At 43.0% G+C, this 25,077-nt stretch overlaps 1 protein-coding gene across 3 annotated transcripts in view; it reads left to right on the top strand.

The window, feature by feature from the left end:
- Cdkal1 (CDK5 regulatory subunit associated protein 1 like 1) overlaps window positions 1-25,077 on the top strand; it is a 549,403-nt gene that overhangs the window by 478,440 nt on the left and 45,886 nt on the right. For all 3 annotated transcript variants that reach the window (XM_013349127.2, XM_026783099.1, XM_013349128.1), the window contains 2 exons: window positions 13,547-13,630; window positions 16,371-16,535. In XM_013349127.2, coding sequence (XP_013204581.2) covers window positions 13,547-13,630; window positions 16,371-16,535 — 249 coding nt within the window. The remainder of the gene's footprint in view (window positions 1-13,546; window positions 13,631-16,370; window positions 16,536-25,077) is intronic.

The raw sequence follows: 25,077 nt of genomic DNA, 5'->3' as shown, positions 1-25,077 counted from the left end.
ATCTCATGTTTGGGCAATCATGTTGAGATTTAGTAAGTGTAGCTTCTGACACTTGTAGGAAAGACAATCTCACAGTAACCTCCTGTTCTGTCTCCTACAGTCTTCCTGCCCCTCTTCTGCAGTGATCCCTGAGCCTTAGGCGCAAGGGTTGTGTTGTAGATGTATCTGTTGGGACTGGGCTCCACGACTCTGCATTTTGTTTGATTGTGGGTTTCTATAATGGTGTCTGTCTATTGTGAAGAGAAGTGTCCTTGCTGAGGGAGGAGGACTACACTTCCCAGCTAGCTCCTTGGAGGAGGATTCCCCAGTACCGCACAATTAAAGTGGAAAGAAACTGGTGGAGATAGAGTTGCTCCATGCGTGGTCTTAAGTCAGTATCCCAGAAGTGATGTGTTAACAGAAGAGCTATCTAAAAACTAGTGCAAAATTTAAGATGATTTTATTCATACTAAGTTTTTGTTTTAAAAAGAGGTCTCAGGTATCAGTAGCCAAGTATGACATCAGACTTTTGATTCTCCTGCCTCAGTGTCCCAAGTGCTGGGAGTGCAAGCATGTACAGCACACCCCCTGTAGATGGCACTGGGCATGGAGCCCTGGACCTAGTGCATGGGAGGCCAGCACTCTATGGACAGAGCCACAGCCGAGCCTCATGTTGAGGTTTGTGTTCTGAACTGGTGCATACTTGGCTCACAGTGTCTCACAACACGTTTCAGTTTGAGTTTGTTGCCTATGCCGTGTAGCTTTATGTTGAGTCCATTGTATTGAAAAGCGGCTGTTTAGAGTAATCAGTCACCTTCCCACTTGACTAGTAGACCTGTCAGGAGGAAAACCTATGTTTGATTTATGGGTTAAAGATTATGAGCCACATGACCTTGACCAAGTTCCATTCTCTGAGGGGCCTTGCTTTTCTCTTCCTGGTCTGGACTTCCAAATGAGTGAAACATGGTAGCAGGTTGACAAAGAGTGGCTACAGATCACCAGGTTCCTTAACTCCATCTTGCCCAAACACTGATTGCCCTTACTCCTTGTGTTTACATTGTTTTTCTCAGTTTATTGTGCCATGAATGAAACAAAATTTCCACAAGTGTCTTCCAGGAAGATGGCCTGTTTTGGAGGCGTTCAAAAGTAAGGCTGGACACATCTATGCCTTATGAGTGCACATAGCTTGAAATAAAGCTGAGAATTCATTCATCCTCAGCTCTTCATTGTAACCATTTGTTGAGAAATGGCTATTTATTTATCTGGTGTTTATTCCTTTGGCTGAGAACAAGGTAGAAGTATGTTCACGTGCTTGGGTTATTCTGATTTGAGTGTGCTTGTTTTGCATCGCTCCTTCAGTGATTCATTCTTCTGTGGGGAGCACTCACTGTCTTCTCACAGTTTCAGAGAGCCTCTAGCTAATACATAGTACTTACATAAGAATAAATACCATTTGTTGTAACTCAAACGTAACTAGTAAGTCAGAAGTCCTGAAAGTCTTTGTGTTTCTTTTTAACTTGATGGCCATGTTGCTTATTTAGTAGACCCCCGAATGTATCTGCTGTTGATGCAGTCAGATCCCCTGTGGACCCCTGAAACCCAGGGTGTACCAGACTCTATGATATGAGGTTTTCCTATGCACATCTTCCTATTATACACAAGTTCCTGGGGAGAACTACAGCTTCCACTCAACTCCTTCAAGGTTGGTTAATGGATGAGGACTTCAGTGATGATGGAAAGTTTGGCATGTTTCAACCCTAGAACCTACTTATCTTGGGTGATCTCCGGTGCCCTTACTGGCCATTTGTCACTCTCTTCATATGTGGCCTAACATCTTTGTGACCATTAAGTAAATCCTTAGAAATCTAGAAACAGAATCCATGTTTTTACCAATCAAAAGTCCGAGGATATCCTCAGATAGCATATGAAGCCTGTAGCTGAGACCCTCCCAATTTGCTTTTAGCCACCTATCTGGTACACCCACCAGTGGATTTGAAAAGTACCTTGATTTATGATGTTCTTCTTTCTATTACTGTAAGGCTTTATCAGAATAGTACTAAGTTGGATCATGGAATTTGGGCTCCCTGAGTCTGTCTGTGTTCCTGGTCAGGATCACTAATATCGACTCCACAGTAAGTTATCTTTATCCCTTTGAAAGGAGAGTTGTATTTTTATATCACTACCATAATAAAATGTAATTTATAAATGAGGCACAGTAAGAGATTAATAATAATAATTGGTAATAAAATTATAACAGTATGACATCATAAATATTACGTGTTGAGTGGTCTCACCACTCTCACAATCTCTCGTGGTGCTGTGGGTACTAATGGACAGACAGTACATACTGTGAACAATGGATAATTGTGCCCTAGGTGGGACACACCAGGAGGTTACCAGACAGCACAACGCCACTCCGGCAATGTGTAATTTCAAGGAAGATTTTCAGACTGAAGTTGGTTAAATGCCACTGAAACTGGGGAAAATGAAAATGTAGACAAGAGGGAGCCCTGCACAGTCACTTCTGAAAACTGGCATTTTACAGCTGGCAAGATAGTTCTGTAGGTAAAGCCTGGTGATCTGAGTTGGATGCTCTATGATACTACACATGGCAGAAGGAGAGAACCAACTGCCACAAGTTCATAATGCACCATAGCACACATTCCCACAGACATGTATACAAAAATTTAATTAACTAAAATGTAAATAGATAAAGATATCTCATGGCCATATAATATTTATGGCCAAAATGTCTTGTAAAATATATTTTTCAATCACTTATAGTATCTTACTCTTTTTTTTCATCTTTCTTATGTATAATTTATACATAAAATTGCATATAGTCAAAGTATGTCATGTATTTCTGTTCTTTATGAGATGCTTTTCAATGAAATTTGGCTCGGACTTATCAAGTAATGGGCAAAAGGGATATTGGGAAAGGTCAGTAGGATGGAAGAACCTCAAGAGTTAAGTTTTTAGGATTGAGCTTTGGTGAACAGGGTTCTGGGGAGATGGCTCAGTGGTTAACAGCAATCTCTGCTCTTCCAGAGGAGCCAGGTTCAGTTTCCAGCCCCCATGTCAGATGGTCCAGAAGCTCCTGTAACACCAGTTTCAGGGGTCAGCCTCCACAGGCAACCACACAAACATGCACATATTCCCTACCCCAGGACCCCCCTACAAATACACATTATTAAAATACAACAAAAATAAATCTTAAAAGGCAAAAGGGGGCCGGGCGATGGTGGCACACGCCTTTAATCCCAGCACTCGGGAGGCAGAGGCAGGCGGATCTCTGTGAGTTCGAGACCAGCCTGGTCTACAGAGCTAGTTCCAGGACAGGCTCCAAAGCCACAGAGAAACCATGTCTCGAAAAACCAAAAAAAAAAAAAAAAAAAAAAAAAGGCATAAGGAACCCCATCTACATATCTCATGTGAGTCAACATAGTCATATTAATGAGATATGTATTATTTTACTACCTATATCTACCCAGACAACTCAATTAGTTATGACTTCTGAGTACTTTCCCAAACTGCTTGGACATGATGGAACGTACCCTATTCTGGGAAAAATAGATTTGAAATACTTATGCTAAGTCTGTGATAAGGAAGAAGGATTTGTGTGAGTTTATTGACATCACAGATCTCATGCTGTCCATCAATGCTACAATCAATCCCCCCCCCCCCACGCATACACACACTAAAACTCTGTAGGAAGTATCCTGACATGTTCTACAATACCAAGCAGGTAGTTAAGCCTCTAAAGATCTTCAGGTCCAAGTCTAGCCAGGCCAGGTATAGAGCTTCCTGTGGAGCAGTCTTTGATGGTCAGCTTCAAGTAGCTAGGTACCAGTCAGTAGGTGAACACAGTTCTGAAATGAAAGGTGAGGTTTGGCCTCCAGCTGGGAAGACATTCCTAGGGTTTGCCTTTGTGGCTGGGGTGGTCACATGGCTAGAAGAAAGTGAGCCAGCCACTGCAGGAAAAGGGACTAAGGCCTCTGGTACGGTGGCTTTGGTCAGCCTGAAGTGTCTGGAGTGTGCTTCCTGTGTCCTATATCATTTTAAGAGAAAGGACTTTGGAAGGACCTGCTATTCAGAGTTCTTCATATTTAGGTTATTTCTGGGTGAAAAAACGAAGGAACAGAGCCAGTGAGAGTCATAGCATTTAATCTGTATGCAAATATGGATGACTTTAAAGACACTCTGCTTCAAAGGAGTTGAATAAAATTAGCCGTTAATAAGCATAGCTAAACAGTGTTTTTTCACACAGAGAATAATGTCTCTTTAAAAAACTAAAATATTTTTATCACCATTTCACAATTAGACACAATTCCTTTAAAAATAAATGTCACCATCCCTTACGAGCCCTCAAGTAGCCCAGGCAGCTACAGGCCAGCTCCGTGGGTTCTGACGGACTGAGGTTCAGTGCATGTTTTCTGCCCCACATTCCTGAGCTGCATCCCTCCTACATTACAGAATGGCACTGTGCAGTCAAGATGGTGTTAAAATTTAATGCTATTGCTGTTATCGGTGTTGACTCTCTTTAGTATACACACGCCTGGTTCTTTAGTTCCGGGGCCTGCCAGGCGAGAACACCGAAGTGTGGTACCTGGAGAACCAGCGTCACACGCTCTGCCTGTTGTGAGTGATGAGTCCGGATGGAGAGGTTATCGTTTTCATTAGCAGAGAACAAGACCATGCTTTTCTCCGAGTGCAGTTACAGCGGTTCACTGGCAACAGCACACTACAGTAATTAGTCTAAAGGTATACGCAAGGGCAGGCTTCTGCACAGACACCAGAAATAATTAGTCCACGGTTTAAGGTCCCCGCCTTATGTTTAACATGTTCCAGGTATCTTGGGGGGGGGCAATAAACTTAATTTGACTGGAGCTAATGAAAGACATTTGACATTTCCCAGAGTCATGCATTCAGAAGTCAGTCAGGGAAAAAAATTGTATCGTATTATCTACAATTTAAAAAAAAAAAAAGCCTTAGCCAGAGAAGTAGCATGTCATATGTCATAATATTTTGTAGGGCAAACAGAGATAAAATTCAAGTTGGTTGGGACCGTTATAAAAATGATCATAAGCACATCTGGTTTCATCTCCATTCTTTTTTAAAAACAGGTGTGGATAGAAAAAATGTTGTTCTGTTTTTGAAATAGGGTCTCACACTGTAGCCTAGGCTGGCCTGGAACTCGGTATATAACCATATGGACTCAAACCTATGGTAAGCCCCCGGCCTCTGCCATCCAAGGGCGGGAATTTTAGGAGTCTATCTTCAAGCCCAACTCAGAAACAGCACTTGTTAGATTCTTTAAAGAGAAGATCATTTCTTTACACTTTATAGCTTTGTTACTCTCACAGGCGTGTATGTGTGTGTGTGTGTGTGTGTGTGTGTGTGTGTGTGTGTGTGTGTGTAAATGTTTACAAATTTACCAAATAAGCTCTGATCTTTGTGGGGTTCTGTGCTATTTTTTTTTTGTTCCATTTTTCATTCACATTGAAATACTAAAACTTTTTATTACCCAGAATTGAAAATAAAAGTTACATTGGCATTATTTTTCAAATCCACTTCTTGGGTTTTCTAAAAGCAACAGTGTTGTAGAATATTACTTTAATCATGTAAAGTGTGTTACATTTGTTCATGCTGTATTTGCTTCATTAGGTAAAGGTGTGTTGGGTTTGTTTCACCTTGCTTGCCTAAGGCACTTGATTGCTCTAACAAAAAGCTAAACTGCCAAAAGCTAGGCAGTAGAGGGATAGGTGGGGCTGGCCAGCAGAGAGACTAAGGAGGAAGAGAAATCTAGACTCAAGAAGAGAGAGAAGAGAAGAAGAGAGAGAGCTACCCGTGGCCAGACTGACAGAATGCCTCAGCCAACCAGACAGACATGAGAAACAGGAAAGTAGGATGTACAGGAAGAAAGAAAGGTAAAAGGCCCAAATGTCGATGAAAGAAATAGGTTAAAGTAAGTTATGAGAGCTATGGGACAAGCATAAGATAAGGCGGAGCATTCGTAACGAATAACAAGTCTTCATGTCATGATTGGGTTAATGGCCCAAAAGAAAGCCTGCTCCATAACAGAAATATAAAAAGAAGGCAAAATTAGTAAAGGAAACACTTCACATGCAGTGCACAGATGAAGCCTCACGTGAGTTTAGAGACCCCCCCCCCCGCTTTGCTTTTTCTGATATAAAGAGCATTTAGATAGTCTTAGTCAGTTACAGACATTAAGCAAAGTACCCCAACTTTGTCTTGAATTTGAGTAATAACTCCTTTCTTCCGGCAGTTGTTTTCCATATTTCTCTCCAAATTTTTACGTAGTGTTTGAGAAGAAAGGCGGGAAATAAAGTAGTTCTGATGGAGCGTGCAGTCAGCAGCCAGATTCCGTGGGAAACCACTGCTTTCTCAACACGCCTGTGTTTACGCATGTTCTCCAGCAGGGTGGTTAGACCTGACCCGCCCTCTCAACTTCAGCACTTGGGAAACCTTAGCCTGTGTCACAGCCTCTCAAAGCCTGCACAGGAACTGAATTTGAAAAGCATTGCTGCTCACCCTCTGTTGTGTTTCTGTACTCAGGAGAAGTCAGGCACTGCAGAATGATGTCGGCGAAACTGAGCTTTCAGTTCTAGTGTCTCTTAACAGGAGGCAGGGAGAGCTGGCTCACTTCAAAGGATTCTTTCTCTTGCTCTCTGCTGCTGTGCAGGTGACCCTGTCTCGGGAGATCCCTCTCGAATCCAAGACTTCTAAGCTAAGCATCCTCCAAGTTCATTTGTTGTTGCTGCTGCTTTTCTCTGAGGGAATACTGCCTTTATTTTCTATTTTCTGCCTTAATTGCAAGAAATGAGAAGAGGAGGTAGGCAGGGAGAGATTGAGAATACTGAGATTCATCCTCCCACCTGAGCTCCCCAAGACCGGGACCACTGGATCACACTGACTGTCATGGGCAAGGACTGTGTTTCCCAGCAGCTCTTGGAGCCCCCCATCTTTCCCTCAGGATCTTGTGAGAATCTCTGCACACTGTCCCCACTTTATTCAATCATCCAGTCTATTAAATAGATAGTTTTATAGGACTTTTTATAGTTCATCCTTCACAGATGACCTTTAGAGTTAGGTTAAAATGGGTTAAATGAAGTTCTGTGCGTCCTGGGGAAAATCGCTTTCTCCACTGACATTTGATGAAAAAATTGCAGAGTCTATTTAGTGGATACCGAGACCAGGAGCCACTTTGGAAAGTCCAAAGAACTGAATTAAGAAACAAGCAAGTGGGCCACATTTTCCTTGCTTCCCAGACAATATCAGGGATTTTCCTGGCAGAGCTTTGTAAAGGGAAACTGAGTTTGCCATAGAAACACCCAATTGGGAGCTCATACTACTAAGGAGGAAAACACTTCAGCTCCAATGGGTCACACATTAAATAAATAAACATTTATTTAATCGACTGTAAAATTACATACTTACAAAACAAGAAAAGAAAGACAAGAGGCATCTTTCTGAAGGTTGTTTTGCTTCATTTTGGATTGTTTTTTTACTTTGGGTTTTTTGAGATAGTATTTCTCTGTGTAACAACAGTCCTGGCTATCCTGGAACTCATTTTGTAGACCAGGCTGGCCTCAAACTCCTGCCTCTACCCCCTGAGTGCTAGGATTAAAGGCGTGTGCTATCACCACCCAACCGCTGAGTTTTTTGTTTTTTTTTTTTTTAAAGAGGTTTATTAAATTTCCAACAGGATTTAGGTCATGGGTAGCCCTTTGAAAGACTTGTGAGTGCTCTATGGTGGCCATTAAAGATCAAATTATTAGTTTAAGTGCAGAAAAAAAAATGGCTGTCATTTTCAGGCACTCTGCATATGCTTGCTTACTATGAGAAAAGAAACAGCCTGGATTACACGATCTCCCTTGCCAGATTCCCATGAAACTGTGTGCTCACATCACTTCCTCACTATAAATCTACAGTAAAAGATGACATAAAACTTGGTTGTAAAAAGTCTTTTAATCTTTATTTGTTTGTTTGCTTGATTGATTTAATTTGTGTGCACATGCGTGCATGTGTCGCGTGTATGCAGGTTTCTGATGAGTCCAGCAGGGGCATCTGATTCACAAGAACTAGAGGTGTAGGTAGTTGTAAGCCACTTGATGCAGGCTCTGGGAACCAAGTGCCAAGATCGTCTAAGTGCTGTATTTCCCCTCTCAGCTCTCTGGCTTCTACCAACTTCGCTTGGCGATGTGAAGGCCAAAGCATAGTCAGGTCGCTTTCATCTTGACAGGCATCTGCTGACAGACACCCTGTACCCTGCTCTGCTCTCCTGTCACATCCGTACCTCCCCCGCCCGCCCCCGTGTGCTTTGGCTTAGGTATTATGGGGTTTAGTTGGGGTTTTGTGTTTTTTTTTTTTTTTGTTGTTGTTCTTTTTCCCATCTCCCTTGGGTGCTGCTAGATCACCTGTCCCTTCTGTGTCCTAGCATGCCTTTCTTCCTCTCCTGGAATGTCCAGGTTGTTGTGAAGCCATCCTTAGAATGTTCTATAGATCTGCCAGTGGAGGCTGAACTCTTTCTGCAGAGTGTGGTGTGGTGCTGCTACTGGAGGGTTTTCGAAACATGTCTTCCAGTGCCTTATACGCTTGCTTACAGGATTGTGTTTGATTATTTTACAGAGTATCATGACCTTGCATTCTTGTGGGTGGCTCCACCCGTTTGGTGAGTGCTGTCACTGAAGGGAGGTAGCTGTGATGAGTGGCCTTGTGGACTGGTGTTGGCTAAGGCCCGGTACGTGCTCTATCACTGTATAAGATAAACTTTGGTCCCTTCTCATGGAACAGCCCCGTTGCTAGCAAAGGAGCTAAGAGGTGTGGTCTGGTGAGTCTAAGGAGGCCTGTGGCTTGCCCCCTCTTGCCAGATGCCCTCTTTTTATCTCTGGGTCAGGGCCTCCTGACTCTCCTAGCAGAAGCAGTCATGATAAGGCACATCACGCTGGTCACTGTAAATCTTGATAGATGATGAGTCTTTAATGGAATTAAAGACTTGGTAGGATCACATTTAGAAAACATAGAAAGCGAACGGTTCTTCTAAAATGCGGTTTGATGACTAGGGCACAACTCCATGGTAGAGCACTGAATTCCATGCCCAGCATTGAAAGATTAATTAAAAAATAGAGAAGACATGAGGCTTACATACACTGAGGCGAATCTATAAGGTCTTTATTGTTCTCAAAGCCAAGTACTTCTACAGCTTCTAGGGTGACCTCATGGTTATGATTGATAGCCAGTCCAAGTCTTCATTCATAGAAGTCGCAAAGGGGAGCATTAGTAGTATTTCCTGTGGCTTTACAGGTGGGAATGAATTGCAGCAGTTCCCAACAGAGTCCAGCTTTCTTCTATTGTCTTTTGTTCAGTATCTTCTGGGAATTGTCAGAGCTTCGGCGATGACCCAGGGTCCGTGGCTGAGAAAGGTGTTTGCTACTGTTCATCTCCACACACTACAGTTCTGAGCCCCTTTGGCAAATGACAGTTCAAGGCTCATCTATAAATAGTTCTCTGATTAATCACAATCCCAGCTGCCTACATCAACCTACAAAGTTTTTTGTTGTTGTTATTGTTTGATTGTTTGTTGTACGTTATACCTGTATTTTGCTATTAGTTTTATCTCCACATGAAATGGAGCAGCCCAGATGTGGGTACAACTGGCCACATAAATTACAGCAAGCATAGCAAAACAGCAAATAGCACACACTTTCAACATTCTCACCGTGTTAACGCTAGAAGAAGTATAATTGCAGATTACCTTAAGAACCATCGACAGGTACTTATCCTAAATCGTAAGCAACTCACACTGTGAGCTGTGTGTAAATATCCCAGCTTTCTCCAGAAGAATAAACACCCATGAAACCTACTATTTACCAGTCTTTTTTAATAAACGAAACTCTGGAAGCTCATCGTAGAAATTGGAGGAACTTTCCTCGGCTTCTATTTGGATTGTTTTAAAGAGATGGATTGCAGGAGTATGCGCTGCTTTTCAGGGAGTGAGACCAGTCTTGTTAAAAAAAGAAAAGGAAAGAAAAGAAAAAAGAATCATCAGAGACCTCAGAGCCTTTGGCTAAGGGGACTGCATTTGAATGGAGTGGTAAGCTAGATGGCACAATGGGGTGTACTTAGGTATTGGCAGTGTAAGAGGGAGTGGGGAGTTGACTCTGTTGTTTTTTTAATTGTTAGGTGGTCTGTTCAGTGCAGCTGTGTTTATGGTTCCTAAATGATAACTGCCTGAACACAGTGACAAGTCCCCACAAATGAGAATAGGACTTTCTTGGGGGAAAAGACCATCCTGCCAGTATAGGGTGTATTTACCAAGCAGCAAGAGCACACGCAATTCCGGGCAGTTTTACAGCTGGTTTGATGGAGCAGACATTTTTGACAAGGTTGAGTTTTGTTTTTTAACTAATTGATCCTTTAAATGATACATTTCACAGTGGAATCAAGTTGGAAATGGCAATTGGAAGGATGCATAGTCACATTTCTGTAACCATTATTTGGCTGACTTAACTTATGCTCATTAAAAATGGCTGCGTAATTTGGAAACACAGGCCTAACATGCCCATTGTTAGTTGCTTCCTAAAATGTATTTTTAGTACTTCTTTGATAATTTCATAGTGTATTTTATCATATTCACCCCATATTTCTTTACCTCAGAGATATTCTTCCTCAGAGATCCACCCCTGCTCCCCACCCTCCCCCAGTTTTATGTCTTCTCTTGTTTGAATCACCTACTGAGTCCAATTTGTGCTGCCCATATGCCCACGGGTGTGAGGCCATCCGCTGGGGCGTGGTTGACCTACCAGGGACTGAACTCTTAAAGAAAATGAACTCTCGTGGCTCCTCGGAGATGGGCGTTGGGAGTCCTCCCTGCTCTGTGCTAGAATGCTAAGTGGACTGATCTCGTGCCAATCTTGTGCCGACAGCTACATTGCAAAGAGTTGATGAGGTCAGCATTCTTGTCATGTCCAGAAGACACTGCTTTGCTCCCATCCTCCCTTCCCTCTGGCTCTTACGCTCTTTCCATCCCTTCTGCACTGTTCATGAGTCTGAGGCTTGTGGGAGTGGGGTAACAGATGTCTCTTTGTGGCGAAGCACTCCACTAGCACTAATTCTCTGTGCCGTAGCCAGCTGTGAGCTTCTGCTTTCACCACCATTCACAGATCAGAGAAACCTCTCTGATGAGGTCCGAGAGCTGCACTAAGACAAGGGCATAAAGATATTAATTTTGAGGGCAGTTTGATACTGTGCCCTTTTAGCAGGATAATAGTTGTGGGTTCACCTCTGGAGCCTGTGAGCTTCCCAAATCATGGATTTTTGGTCAGATTAGCAATATCCGGCAAATACTCCCTCCTGTAGAATGGGCCTTAAATCCCATTAAAAAGGAGTGATTACTTGCATAACATCAGTACCACTGTTGCACCGGGGTGTAGCTTCCCCGGTAGGTGTACCCCTACCATTCCAGTTCACGAGGTTCACAGCTGAGCAAGACTGTGGATGATGTTTTCTCCTGGTGGCCTGTATAATACCCTCTGATACTATGAATGCTAGGAGGCAGAGAAGAAGCTTCCTATTCAATACCAACTTGTTTTTTCCATGTCCTATGGCCAAGGTGTGTTGTCTTTAGCAGTAGGTCTTATCATCAAGTTTGAGTGGGGCAACCAAGAGCAATGGCAATGGCCTGCCTGTATTGTTTTGGGAGCTTCCAGGACATCTCTCAAGAGAAGGTATCCCACACCTGGCACTGGGGTTTTATTTGGCAACCCATGGCTTTTAGGGGCATCTTACTTAGGGTTTCTATTGCTGTGATGAAACACCATGGCCACAAACAATTTGAGAAGAAAGAGCTTTATTTCACTGTACAACTTGTAAGTCCATTGTCAGTGAAAGTTGGGGCAGTAACTCAAGGCCTTAGCCTGCAGGAAGAAACTGATGCAGAGGCCATGGAGGAGCGCTGCTTATTGGCTTGCTTCCCACGATTTGCTCAGTCTGCTTCTTATACACCCAGGACCACCTGCCTACCCACAGTAAGATAGCCCCGCCTACACCAATCATTAGTCAAGAAAATGTACTACAGGCTTTTCCAGAAACCAGCCTGGTGGGGGCACTTTCGCAATTGAAGTTCTTTCCCAAGCTTGTGTCAAGTTGGCAAAAAACTATCCAGCACAGTAAGGAACATTATCCCCTATGTAGGGTAACTCTTTTATATGAACTAAACTCTTGTATACAAATATATATGTGTACATATATGGAGCTTACAGATACATACGGCTTTTCCGAGTGCCTTTAGTATTAGCCATTCTTCTTCCTCTTTGCCCTACCTTCCCATCCCTCTTTCCACCCAACCTCCCTCCCCTTTATTCTCCTCTTCCCTTTATATCATCTGTGTTCTGCTATCCTCTTACCTTAAGGCCCTTCTCCCCCACTCCCTACCAATGCCCCCTCTGGCTTTCTGGATTCTACAGGTTCTCTTGATTAAACACAGAAATCTAAAGATCCACATGTGAGTGGAACATGTGACATTTGGTTTTCTGGGTCTGATATTGGTTTCCTCGTTCAGTATGTTTTCTAGTTCCATCCATTGATTAGCAAACTTCATAATTTCATGTTTACTCTTCAACAAAGAGACACTCATATATATATATATATATATAAAGTAAATGGTTATGTAAATAGTCATAATTTCAGGATTGTATGAAACATGCAACACTGAAGAGTAAAGGCCTAACAACTAATTTTGTTTTTTAAATTATGTATATGTTTTTAAATTAATGTGTGTGTGTGTGTGTCTGGGAAGAGGGTATGTACACGCAAGAGAGGCCAGGTGCCCCTGAAGGCAGAGGAGGAAATCAGAGCTGGAGATGCAGGCAGCTGTAAGCCATCCAGTATTGGTGCTGGACTCAAATGTTAGTCTTCTGGAGGAGCTGTGTGCACACTTAATCACTGAACTATCTCTGCAGCCCTAATGACTAGTTTTGGGTGCATTTTTGTTAGTGTTATATCCCTCATAACTCAAATTAATGTTTATTACTATTCTCCCATATTGCCAAAATATTTCCCTGCATTTGGATTAGAAGCAGCTTGTTCTGGCTTGTTGTGCAAGTTTGTTGCAAGAAACAAAGTGATATTTAGATCGTGGTGTATTTTAGGAGCTTTTTTTTTTCTTGTATCTTTCCTGTGTGAAAGAAAGAAATCTGATCAAGTTGTTTCATAGTCATGTTCAAAACGAGTGCGCTGTGGTGATTTCACATCCCTGCATAGTTAATGGTTTTCCAGAGATGAGAATGAATTATGCAGAATGTTGTCTGTTAAACAACTGACCATCTGCAGCCCACTCTAAATTCAAGAAGCAGCTATGGTCCAGGACACTATATGGGTTGACATTTATTTTCATACTTTTTTATTTTGTTTTGTTTTTTCAAGATAGAGTTTCTCTGTATAGTCCTGGCTGTCCTGCAACTCACTCTATAGACCAGGCTGGCCTTGAACTCACAGAGATGTTTTGGGCTTCTCGCTTCTTCACCCTAGCCTTTTCTTCTCCCCACAGATTGGTGAGCGACAGCAAGTGCTAGTAACAGAAGAGTCTTTTGACTCCAAGTTTTATGTTGCACATAATCGCTTCTACGAGCAGGTAAGAATCCTTCATGTTCCCTTCTTTTTCTCCAGACTGAGACCAGTTCTGAAAGTTTAAGCAAAGGGGACAAGAAGAAGAAAACAAACTGAATCAAAGGAACCAGGCTAGCAAGGGTTGAACTCTGATTTTTTTTTTTTCCTGGTCCCTGAATATACTTTGGGCCACTAGAGAGTCTAGAACAGCTTTAGGTTTCTGGGCATTGGGAACCAGCGGCTAATGCAGTTGGTGGAGAGGGGCTCCTGTTGGCAAGGCAGGGAGAGTGTGTGCAGGAAGCACAGCCAGTGCCCTGGAGATGTTCCCCTGCACTTACAGGTGAGAGAGGCTGCCAAGCGTGTGTGTCCCCCCTTTCGATCCCCCCTCCGTCCTCCCCCCTCTTCCGTGGCCTCTAACACCCTCACAAGGCCCCCACAGTGCTTCTTCGCTCTGAGTGGAGTTCAGATGGGCCCTTTCTCTTCTGTTCCCAGCCTCTCTAGGAAAGTAGAGTTGCAAAAAATATAGAAAAACTTAATTGATCTCAAAATACATACCCAGTATAAACACACAGCCACTGGAGAGGGATGTTTAGAAGCTCCTGACTGTGGTCAGCACCTCGGGCTTCTCTTCCCTAGAGGGGGAAAGCATGTCAGAAGTGATTTACAGAGTTCTTTCCTCAGGGAGGAACCCTGGATGGACCAAGGAGGACAATGGAAAACGTGTCCTAGGAGACACTCAGAGTGGCGTGGGATGGCCGCAGATGGTTCTGAGTCGTGTTAATTTTCCTTAATGTCGAATGGTGTTTCCTTTCCTTCTGTTCTTTCTCATCAGATGAGAAGTGGATCTCTCTCTCTCTCTCTCTCTCTCTCTCTCTCTCTCTCTCTCTCTCTCTCTCGGTCATGACTGGAATTGGAATTTGGGGATTTTAAGTACTACATGGGCACTTCAGATAAGGGAAAAGCAGCAGAGAGGCCTCACTATTGCTTAGCCACATGGAATAGTTCCTAGGTAGGACCTCTGAGAGCCCACGTGGTGACACTTGTGGGGTACAGAGAAGGCTGCAGCTGAGAAAGGAGCCCCTGTACCTCACATTTAAGCTGACCCTCTCCTGTTCCCATCTCAGGAAGAGCCATTCTCGTATGCAAGCCAGCCCTCTGCTCAGTCTGGGGGAGGACCCCAATGTATTTTGGTTGCCTCTTCCCTCTTTCTCTTGCCATCTGGGTTTGTGCCTCAGCAGGGAACCTTTCCCCCTTCATTTAAAAGGCAACAGCATGCCTCATTAGCTGTTTCCTCTAGTGGAAGGCAGTTGGGCTTTTTCCAATTATTAAAACCCGGGGGAGGGGGGAGGGGGAGAAAACAAGAAACACTGAGCCTTTCATTCAGGTCAAGGCAGCAGACCAAGAAGGCTTATATTCCACGGGACTAGCACTAGAATTTCTAGGCATAGTTTGGGTTAGGGATTTTCTTACTTTATAAAATTAATTTAAAAGGGCCTGATACTAATGCTCTTTTAGTTGGCCTGTTTGCCATGAGTCACCCACCCTCCAGGTGACCTTTTCCCTACCCTTTGATGAAGCCATGTGTACAGTGATCATAAAAACTGACCTCAGAAAGACCAACACCCAGTGTGGCAATGGCAGGATCCTCCCTGACCATTCCTGACCCCCCCTTTTTTTTTTGTCTTTATAACTAAGCCTTTCAAAGATGTCATAGCTTCTATTTCTAAATAAGATTACATCAAAATATCAAAGGATTATTGGTTTAGCACTGCTCTGTTTATATTGGTCTCTGACCCGAAGAGGCTGGCAAGTAGCTACAACACCAAAGCAGAGGTGTGTGGGGTAAAATGTGTACAGATGACCTGAAAGGTCCCGACAAGAGGAGACTTCTGCCAAGGTGAGCATGGATCTCTATCGCTCTATCAGCAGACTCAAGAAGAAAGCCATGTGACCGCTACCTGTGAGCTAGCTAAAGTGGCCTTCAGAGTGGCTGCTTCTGTACAGAGATTGACTCACGAGACTAACAAACACATTTCTTTTCTAACAACAAAAGGCATGAAAGGCGGCTATTAGCCAGAGGAGTCGTTTAGACAAACACCAATGTGCTGTTTCACTGAAAGAATTGCTTTGAAATGTCTTTCCTCTTGCCCTTTTGCACACATGAACACACACACACACACACACACACACACACACACACACACACACACACACACACAAGATCTTCATTTGAAGAGTCTATTAAACCATTTCCCTGACAGCTAAATTGGAAAGTATTGGAAGTGTGAGGCTTTCATAATTTCTGAATCCGTTTTCTTGATTGTATAGGGCAGGCAATGGCTGAGTGTCAAAGGCCACTCCAGAAGTGGTTGGCTGACTTCCTGCCACTGTGTTTCAGGACACCTGGCATCTGGTGATGGAGGCGCTGGGCCTGTGGCCCCTTGGCTCATCCCAGAAAGGCCTTTGCACTCTCCAAGGGTCCAAAGCCTTGAGTGACCAGGAGACAGAGCACTCTGTAATAGGACCCCCGACCCCCACAGCAGACCCTTTGCGGACACTTGAATAAAGTGTGGACTTAGTTGATAGTGGCGTATCATTTCTCTCTTCGTGGTGACAGAAACACTGTGGTAATGTAGGAAGTTAATGGTGGGGGTGGGGGTAGCAAGAAGCCTTCCCACGGCATTATCATTGTGCTTTAGCCTAGAACTATTGTAAAATCAGGCTGATATATTAAAAACCTCTAATTTCTGAAAATCTGTTTAAAGGTTTTAGTGCCAAAGAACCCTGAATTCATGGGGAAAATGGTTGAAGTAGACATTTATGAATCAGGAAAACACTTTTTGAAAGGACGGCCAGTATCGAACACCAAAATCTACACACCATCCATCAGCAAGCCCCTGGCCAAGGGAGAAGTCTCTGGTTTAACAAAGGTAAGTTCAAGGTTCTTGTCCCCTACGCTGCTGACGACGTGGCAGCTTGAGAAGCACAGTGACCTGCGCCACGAGTCTGTGATCACATGTAGGCCCCTTCTGAGGATGGGCAGGTTTTGTTCCTTTCTGGCAGATGGCGATCTGGAGGTGCAGCTGCGTGGGTGCTGATGCAGCCTTTTGCTTCTCTGCCCATAAAGGGAATAAAACTGCTTCCATTTCCAGGTCAGAAGCAGAAAGCAAAAAGCCATTATTTGTAGGTAGGAGATTCAACACCAAGGTGAACAGATCCAGCATGTTTCTGTATCGTCGATCCTGAAGGGAGGGGGATAAGAACCTGGTGTTTCCCTGCTGACAAAGCTCTTTGTAACACGGTTAAAGCCTACAGGTGAACAGATACGAAGCTACGGCACACACGTGCTGTGGTACCTCATGTTAGTGTGAGCTGCATAGATACTTGAGTCCTGTGGAGCGAAAATTAAACATTTTTTCATTCTGTAAAAAAAGTCACCTAGCCCTGTTTTATACCTTGGTAAATATGGATGTTTGCCAGCTTCTCACACATTTCATTGAGCTACAGTTGTAAAAGCTGATGGAGTGTGAAATGAAAATGTGTATCACATTTCTAAGCATCATTTGATGTCCTTTCTTGAACACAATTGTTAAACACCCCCTCCCACAAAAGGATATAGCAATGAGTTAACATATGGGGAAAAGATAACTGATACTTATCTGCCCATGCAGTTCCTCACCATTTACCTCTGCAGCTCTTAGTTCAAATGAATAGTAAAGACATCCTAATTCAAGTAAGGGAAGTAGAGCTGTGCCTCAGGAAGGGCGGCAGGTGTGTCCTTGCCCTCTGTCTTCACTGCTGACGCTGAACTCAAATCCTACGAGAGCAGCACTTCTGTGCTTGGCTATTGCAGAGGAGGGGCTGTCCATGTTTTCTGACCCCAGCAGAGGGGCATGTATTAGCACGTCAGAACCATACCAGCTTTCCTCTTTTGTGTGTATACACTTTAGTAGTGTTATTATCACTATTAGTGCATGAGTGTGTGTGTGTGTGCGCGCGCGCTCGCACGTGCATGCATGCACACGTGCTCATGTGGACATGGGGGGGCAACTCTGGGGAATTGGTTCTCTTCTTCTACTGTGAGATTCAGGAATTTAACTCAGGTTCTCAGGGTTGTACAGCAAATACTTTCATCCTTTGAGCCACCTCACCAGTATTTTATTTGATTTCATTTTACTTTGAGACAGTGTCTTGTGTGCACTAGACTAGCCTTGAACTTACTTTGTAGCTGAAGATGACTTTGAACGCAATCCTTTTGCCTTTACTTCCCAAGTGCTAGAATTACAGGGTATAATTCTCTCAAACTGTACCCAGTTTGAAGCGACCATCTTGTTTAAACTTGGGGGAAAATCGCCGATGTTCATTTGGGTTTTGGGAGGTATTTTAGTTATTATTTTCATTGTTTAGGGGTTTGGTTTTTGTTTCCTTTTTTTGGCTTTGGAGTTTTGGGTTTTTTGTTTTTAACCTTATTTGGAAGTTGGGGAGAATGGCCTGGAAACAACAGTAGTCTGGCATTGAAATTAAATGGCTAGAGATTCAACTGAATTATTTCTTCTTCTTCTTTAGAAGTTTTTCAAAGAAATTAGCTAACCCATCATGTGCTTTAGGAGATTTTTTTCTTTACTTGTCGTTCTGGGCTTAAACTCATGGTCTCACGCATGCTGGCACAGCCCTTGACCACTGTGCTGTATCTCCAGCCCTTTCCCTGCCTGGCTTAGTTCTGACATGTGCATCTCTCATAAGGGCTCGAGCTCGAAAACCTCTTATGAGTTCTCCGTGAAAGACAGCCCCTCTATTCTTTTTGCACACCATGTGCTTTCTAAAGGTCTGGCCCACTTCAATTCTAGGAGGCCCACTTCCCTCCTCTCCGCTCCCTTCTTCCAGTCTAAGGTACAGTGTTGCTACCAGCCTGCCTTTGCCCAGGACAGCCCAGAGGGTGGGGTGTGATAAGGTCATGTGGCTCCTAGCTTCTCTGAGCTTATATAGATGGATTATTTTACATGCATGAAACTATAAGTAAGGACTGGGGTTGGGGGCGGTGCTAAGGGAAACATCCGCAGCTCTTTCTTGCATCTTTATTTGTGACTCATTCTTTATCTGTATTTGTCTATCTTTAAACACATGACCAACATGCCAGGATCCAGAGGCTTTGCCGGTGACCTTGTTCTGTTATAATACTGCACTCTTTAGCAGGAGAACCAAAGAGAGCAGGAAGGGAGCGTGGGAGTTACAGGCTTGCCAAGCTAGTGGCAGAGGTTGTAGCCCATCTCTGGCATGGTGAGCTCTTTGACAGCAGGTAAAGTTTCTGGAAATGGTTTGTGGAATCACCTAGCTCTGTGTGGTTGGAGTTTGGTCACAGGGACCCGAGTCTGCACATGGCGTTACCAGTGCACCCTGGGTCTAAACTGCTCAGAGCTCTAGTTTTGCATGTTGAGTGCGAGTGACATCCCCACCCCGCAGTGTTGATGAAGGAATAAATTCAGTCCTGCTGGTGAGTTTCCTTACTCAAATGCATAGTTTCTGTCTCTATGAAATTACATTTTCATGGAAAAGGACAGAGAGGAACCTCTTTCTTTTTTCTCTTCTACTTCGAAGCACCGTGAATTGGACCCAGAGCCTCCTCTTATGATGCAAGGTTTCTACATGTAGTTCCTGCCTTCATACATTTCATTCTGAGACAGGGTCTTCCTCACCTGCTGAGTCTCTGCTCTGGTGCCCTCAGGAACTGAGCTTATAGATGGGTTCTGTCGAGACAGAAACGCCACTCTTCCTCTTCCCAGCTTTATTAGAGGTGTGGAGGGGAGGCGAGACAACTGGAGACACAATTAGTCTGACTATTTTTAGGGCTTATGGAGTCAAATTCCACCCACAACATAAGAAATAAGTCGAGGAAGTGTGGTTGATTTAGGAAAATGTTATGTAATAATTGAAGTGAAGGGGCCTGAGCTCAAAGACAAATGTAAATCAAATGAAGGCCGGGCTGTGACTTTTCCTATAGAACAGCCAGGGGACTTGTGCTTTAATGTGGAGGAAGGGGTGGTGACATGTATTCTAGGATGATAATCCTTCACTGTGGTCCCCATGCTCACAGTGCAGCATTAACCCTGAGCTGTGGAAGAACACAAATTCCACGTGCCCCTCCCCAGCTCCCTAAGTCAGAATCACTCTGGGAGCGATTCAGCCAAGTATTTTTAGAGATAAGGAGTTGTTTTGTCTAATCCTATTTTTGAGATCAGGCCACACTGTATATAGTCCATGCTGGTCTGGACTTCATTATGTAACCTAGGCTGGCCAAAACTCATGGCGCTCCTTTCTCAAGTACTAGGATGTACCATGATGGCAGATACATGATCTATTTTTAAGTTCATTTTTCTTTCACAATTCTCTATATATGTAACTTTGCTTATACTGTACCTCATTATCTTATCCCCGTCCTCCAAACCTCTTCTTCTTTACAAAGAGTTCCCTTCCTGCTGTCATACAATGCACACATGGTATAGAGCACCCTTTTGTATTTAATTAGGGTTACTTGCATGAGTATAAGTGGGAATTATTTTATTTGAGCAAGTATAATTTATCAGTGACCACACTGTTAGGACTGTGACTCTACCTGCCCCTTATGCTCCTTAAAGTAGGTTGGGGCCTCAAGAGCCTCTTCCTCATAAGTAATGAAATAGTAACGGGCCAGTCATGTACAGATAGCCACTACTGCTGTGAGTTCCTCGGTGCAACATGCCATGTCCAAGAGACAGAATCATAGCCTTTTTCTGCCTTCTCTTCATTAATACTCTCTGAGCCTTGGAGGGGGTGATAAAGATGTCCTACTTAGGGTTGAGCACTTATTCTCAGCACATTGGCCAGTTATGAGTCTCTACATTAACTGTCACCCATTGCAGACAGAAACTTCTCTGACCAAACCTGAGCACTAATCTATGGATATAAATGTAACTGCTTAGAAAGCAGTTGAACACCACATTCATTTAGTAAAACAACAGTTATATGTCACCCCCTCCACACACACACCCTCTAGGGCCTATGACCTCCCAGGCCATGGACTTTTGACCAGGTTTACAATACTAGGCATGAATTCTTTTCTGCCTCAAATCTGATCATAAGTGGTTGGTTACGGCCTTTCAGTAATACCATTACTGCACCAGTGACCACATTTTACCTGACTGGTTGGTATTAGAGCTCACAGAGTTCATAGTTAGATAAGACCATTAATGACTTTTCCCCTCCAGCAGCATACATAACACCTTCCAATGCTATAGAGGATTCTCATAAGCTAATTCCAGCTGCATTTCTCTAGGACCTAAAACAAAAGTGTGTGGTGTCTTCAGTAATAGGGTCTCCTAAACTAGTTCCAGTGAATAATCAAGAGCAATGGCAGTAGTCTGAGTTGTTTAGGGAAGTATCTGGGTCCTTTCTGATCAACAACTCAACTCATAAGATAATATCCCATACCTGGCACTGGGATTTTTGTTTAATAATCTATAGCTTCTGAGAGCTGCATTATCCATACCTGGAAGGTGCTTGCCTTCAAAGTATTTTTATTATATTTTTAAATATAACAGCTTAGAAAATAGTAGGTCTCCATATGGCTTTTTCATGCATCCTTAATTTTAGTTAAACCTTCTTCTACTTCCTTCTTCCCCCATCTCCCACTTCCATCTCCACTTAAGTCTTTCCAACCTGATTGGTTCTTCCCTCTACTTCCCTATCCAGTGTGTTCCACCTGCACAACCTGTTTTACAGTTTTGTGTTGTTTTTTGGTAACACTAATACACATTAAAATTTAAGACCTATTTTCCCAAGAAAATGATTCCCAAACTTGATACCAAAAAAAAAAAAAAAAAGCAATTCTGATGTCCTTTTACACAGCTTCCTCACACCAGATGTGGAAACCTATGGACATGGTGGCATCCACTTGGAATCCCAATGCTCAATACTTTGGAAGTTGATACAAGAAGATCTCTGTAAGCTCAAGGCCAGCCTGAGCTACACAGGGAGATCCTGACTCAAACAACAAAAAAAAAAGAAACATATGGGTAGATAAGCGTGGTGAGGTGTGCAAATCTACAACCATTCAATAGAATGGAAAATTGTCTGTGACTCCTCATCCAAGAGTGGGATCAGGCTTTGTTTTAATGATCATATTAAATCTACTTACAGAGAATTTCAAGCACATCTAACAATAGCATATCATCTTCATCCCACATCCCCATGATTAGCCATCTTAAACAGTTGTCACCTTCTAGTAAATCTTATATCATCTGTGTTCTTACCTTCCCATCTTTCCCGTACCCTAATCATTAGTAAGAGAATTCCGTTTATCATTTTATCTAGAAATATATCAGTAATTAACCCCAAAAGGAAAAGGCCTTTGTAGGGTCTAACTTTTCTTTTGTCATCTTGGAGGAAAGTCTAGTGTAGCCTAAGTGACAATTGGTTGAGGCTTAGCATGAGCTATGAGTCCTGATCCCCCAGATTTCACTTCTGGAGTGTCTGGAATTTCAGTATGTGTGCTTTCAGCACCTCTTTTGAGGTGGTGCTAGGAATTAAATTCAGAGGCTCTGGTGTACTATAGGCCAAACTACATCTCTATCACTAGAAGATTCCTTTTCAAAACATAATCATATTCTATTATCAAATCACAAAACAATGATTTTTCTTTACCATTGACTGAAATTTTCCTAACTTCTGCTACAATCTTAAACCAACATTTAGGGGAATGGTTATCTTGGGCCAAGTGGTATGTTAAATATCTTATTTTTTTTAATATTTATTTATTTATTATGTATACAATATTCTGTGTGTATGTCTGCAGGCCAGAAGAGGGCACCAGACCTTATTACAGAGGGTTGTGAGCCACCATGTGGCTGCTGGGAATTCAACTCAGGACCTTTGGAAGAGCAGGCAATGCTCTTAACCACTGAGCCATCTCTCCAGCCCTGTTAAATATCTTATATGCATTCATATCATCCTCATGATAGGCCACTGTTACCATCAAATTTTCCAGATAAGGAACCAGAGCATCAGTAGACTAATAAATAACTTACTCAGACTCATAAAATGACAAGAGCCAGGTAGAGGAACAGGAACTGCTTTTTAAATCCAGGTCTTACCAACTTGAAAACAGTATGAAATCTGTGGGGCTAGAGAGATGACTCAGTGGTTAAAAGCACTGGCTGCACTTCAAAAGAACCCATTACAAAGGTTTGAGTCCCTGCACCATGTTGCAGATCACAGCCATCAGTAACTACAGTGCCAGGAGACCCCATACCCTCTTCTGTTTTGCATGGATACCAGGCACATACCTACTGCATAGACGCATACAGGCAAAATACCATACACAGAAATATTTTTTTAACTTGAAGTTTAGACAGGCCTGATGGCACAGGCCTATGATCCAAGCTACCTAGAAGGCTGAGGCAGAGGATCATAAGTACAAGGCCTTCCTGGGCTATGTAGTATGTTCAGCGTCAACTTGGGACGCTTCCTAAGACCCTACCTCAAAAATAAAAATAAGGCTGGGGAAATACCTCTGTGGTAGAGCACTTGTCTACCATGCAGGAGGCCCTTGTATTCAGAGATGGATGAACAGATGGATATAAGAAAGGAAAGAGAAAGGGAGAATGAACGTGCATAAAATTTTCCACTGTAACCATTTTGATAGTGTCACCAGTTTGCAACCAGTTTCCAGGACTGTTTAATGTTATAAAACTAACTCTGTACTTGTTAAGTGTTAATTCTTCTTCCACCCCCCTGCTAATCCCTGTCAATTTCTGATCTCTCTGTCTCCATGACTCTGACTACTGGAAGTGACAGATGAAAGTGGCATCGTATTGCTTTTGCTTTTTTGTGACTTGCATGATGTCCCCAGATTCACCCATATTGGGCCACATGTCAACCATGAGGGACATGTCATTGTATCTTTACATGCTGAGTAATTCTCCACTGTATTTCTTTTGCCCAGTGTTCTGAGCACACTGGAATGCTGCCACCAACTGCTTCTTGGGAATATAGTACACAAATGACTTAAGTCCCTGCTCTAGATCACATAATAGTTTCTGTTTGTTTGTTTGGTTTTGTTTTGAATTGTTCTTTGAAAAGCGTTACACTGTTTCCATGGCAGCTGTATCATCAGCAAAGGTCCAGTTCTCCCACAATCGTGTCATCTCATGCTTTTGCTCTAGGCCGTTCAGATATGCCCATCAAGTGCTTTAAAGCCCAGCTCCATGCTCTTTACATTGCAGGAATCTTATTTGATGACTCTGGTCAGGAATTTCTCTCTAGACTAAGCTCACTGGATCCAAGAAGAAAAGGAAGGTGAGGCAGAAAATAATGAGGAAGTGGGTAGAACTAATCCCCTTTTGTGTACTCCGTCACAGCAACTTTGGGGCCCTGCATGATGAGAGAAGCAGAGCTATTGGAGGCTTGTGTGAGTCCTACATAAAACACTTGATCTTACCAGTTCTCTCATCAGTGCTTAAGAAGTCAGAGCTGAGTCTCTGAAACATTTTCTCCTGAATTTTAAGCTTACAAATAGTTGGGCTTATTGCAAAGACTTATTTATTTTAAGTTCTTTCCTAATGGTAGAATTGGTTTAAGAAAGAGGTGGCCACTTGTGAAAGGCCAGGACAGCTCGTGGTCTGGCAGGTTTGGGCCCTGTTATGGTGACAAATCCTACAATACCTTACAGCTCACTTCCTTGAATCACAGTGTTTCTCACATACTGACTGCATCATTCAGGGATAAGATTAAGTGGATCATATGGACATGGATGTAGTGGACATATGAATATCATAAGCATAGGTCACCAATTCCCTGGCCTTTATTTTGACTGTAGACTTCTTTAAAGTACTTTGCTTACTTTGGCTTTTATTACAGTTTAACAATTCAGAGCACACGTTCAGAATTCTCATAACCTGTTGTTTGAATTCTTGTTCCATCCCTGACAAACAGTATGAACTTGGAGAAATTCACTTACCCAAGTCTCTTCTTATGAAACCCATAAGAGCACCTGTTTTACAGGATGTAACAAGAGAGGCTTAGCACAGTAAATATTGCAGTATACTAGCAGCAGCAGCATTTGTGACGTACACTAAGCCATGACCTTACTTTAACTGACAATAGAAATTACACACTAGTCTATAATTTCTAGTGCACCCATTGACCACTGACTTCTTACAAAATGGCAGAGGAAAGCAGGTCACCTTAAAAAACTATAATGAGAATGACATTGACACAAACCGCAGATGGGCCCATGAGATGACTCAGTGCGCAAAGACACCTGCTGCCAACCCTGACCACCTGAGTTAGGTCCCAGAGATGCACATGACTAATGGAGAGAGCCAATGCCTGGAAGTTGTCCTCTGACCTCTACCAAGAGCACTATGGCATGTGTGGCTCCCTGGAGTCAGCTAGACAGCTCAGATCCATTCCTGCGGCCACTCTTGATAAGAAAGAAGG

This window comes from Microtus ochrogaster, chromosome 16 (assembly GCF_000317375.1).
Source record: "Microtus ochrogaster isolate Prairie Vole_2 chromosome 16, MicOch1.0, whole genome shotgun sequence".
NCBI classification, from domain to species: Eukaryota; Metazoa; Chordata; class Mammalia; order Rodentia; family Cricetidae; genus Microtus; species Microtus ochrogaster.
The sequence above is the reverse complement of the archived record's forward strand: the minus strand, read 5'-3'. Positions and strand labels throughout refer to the sequence as shown.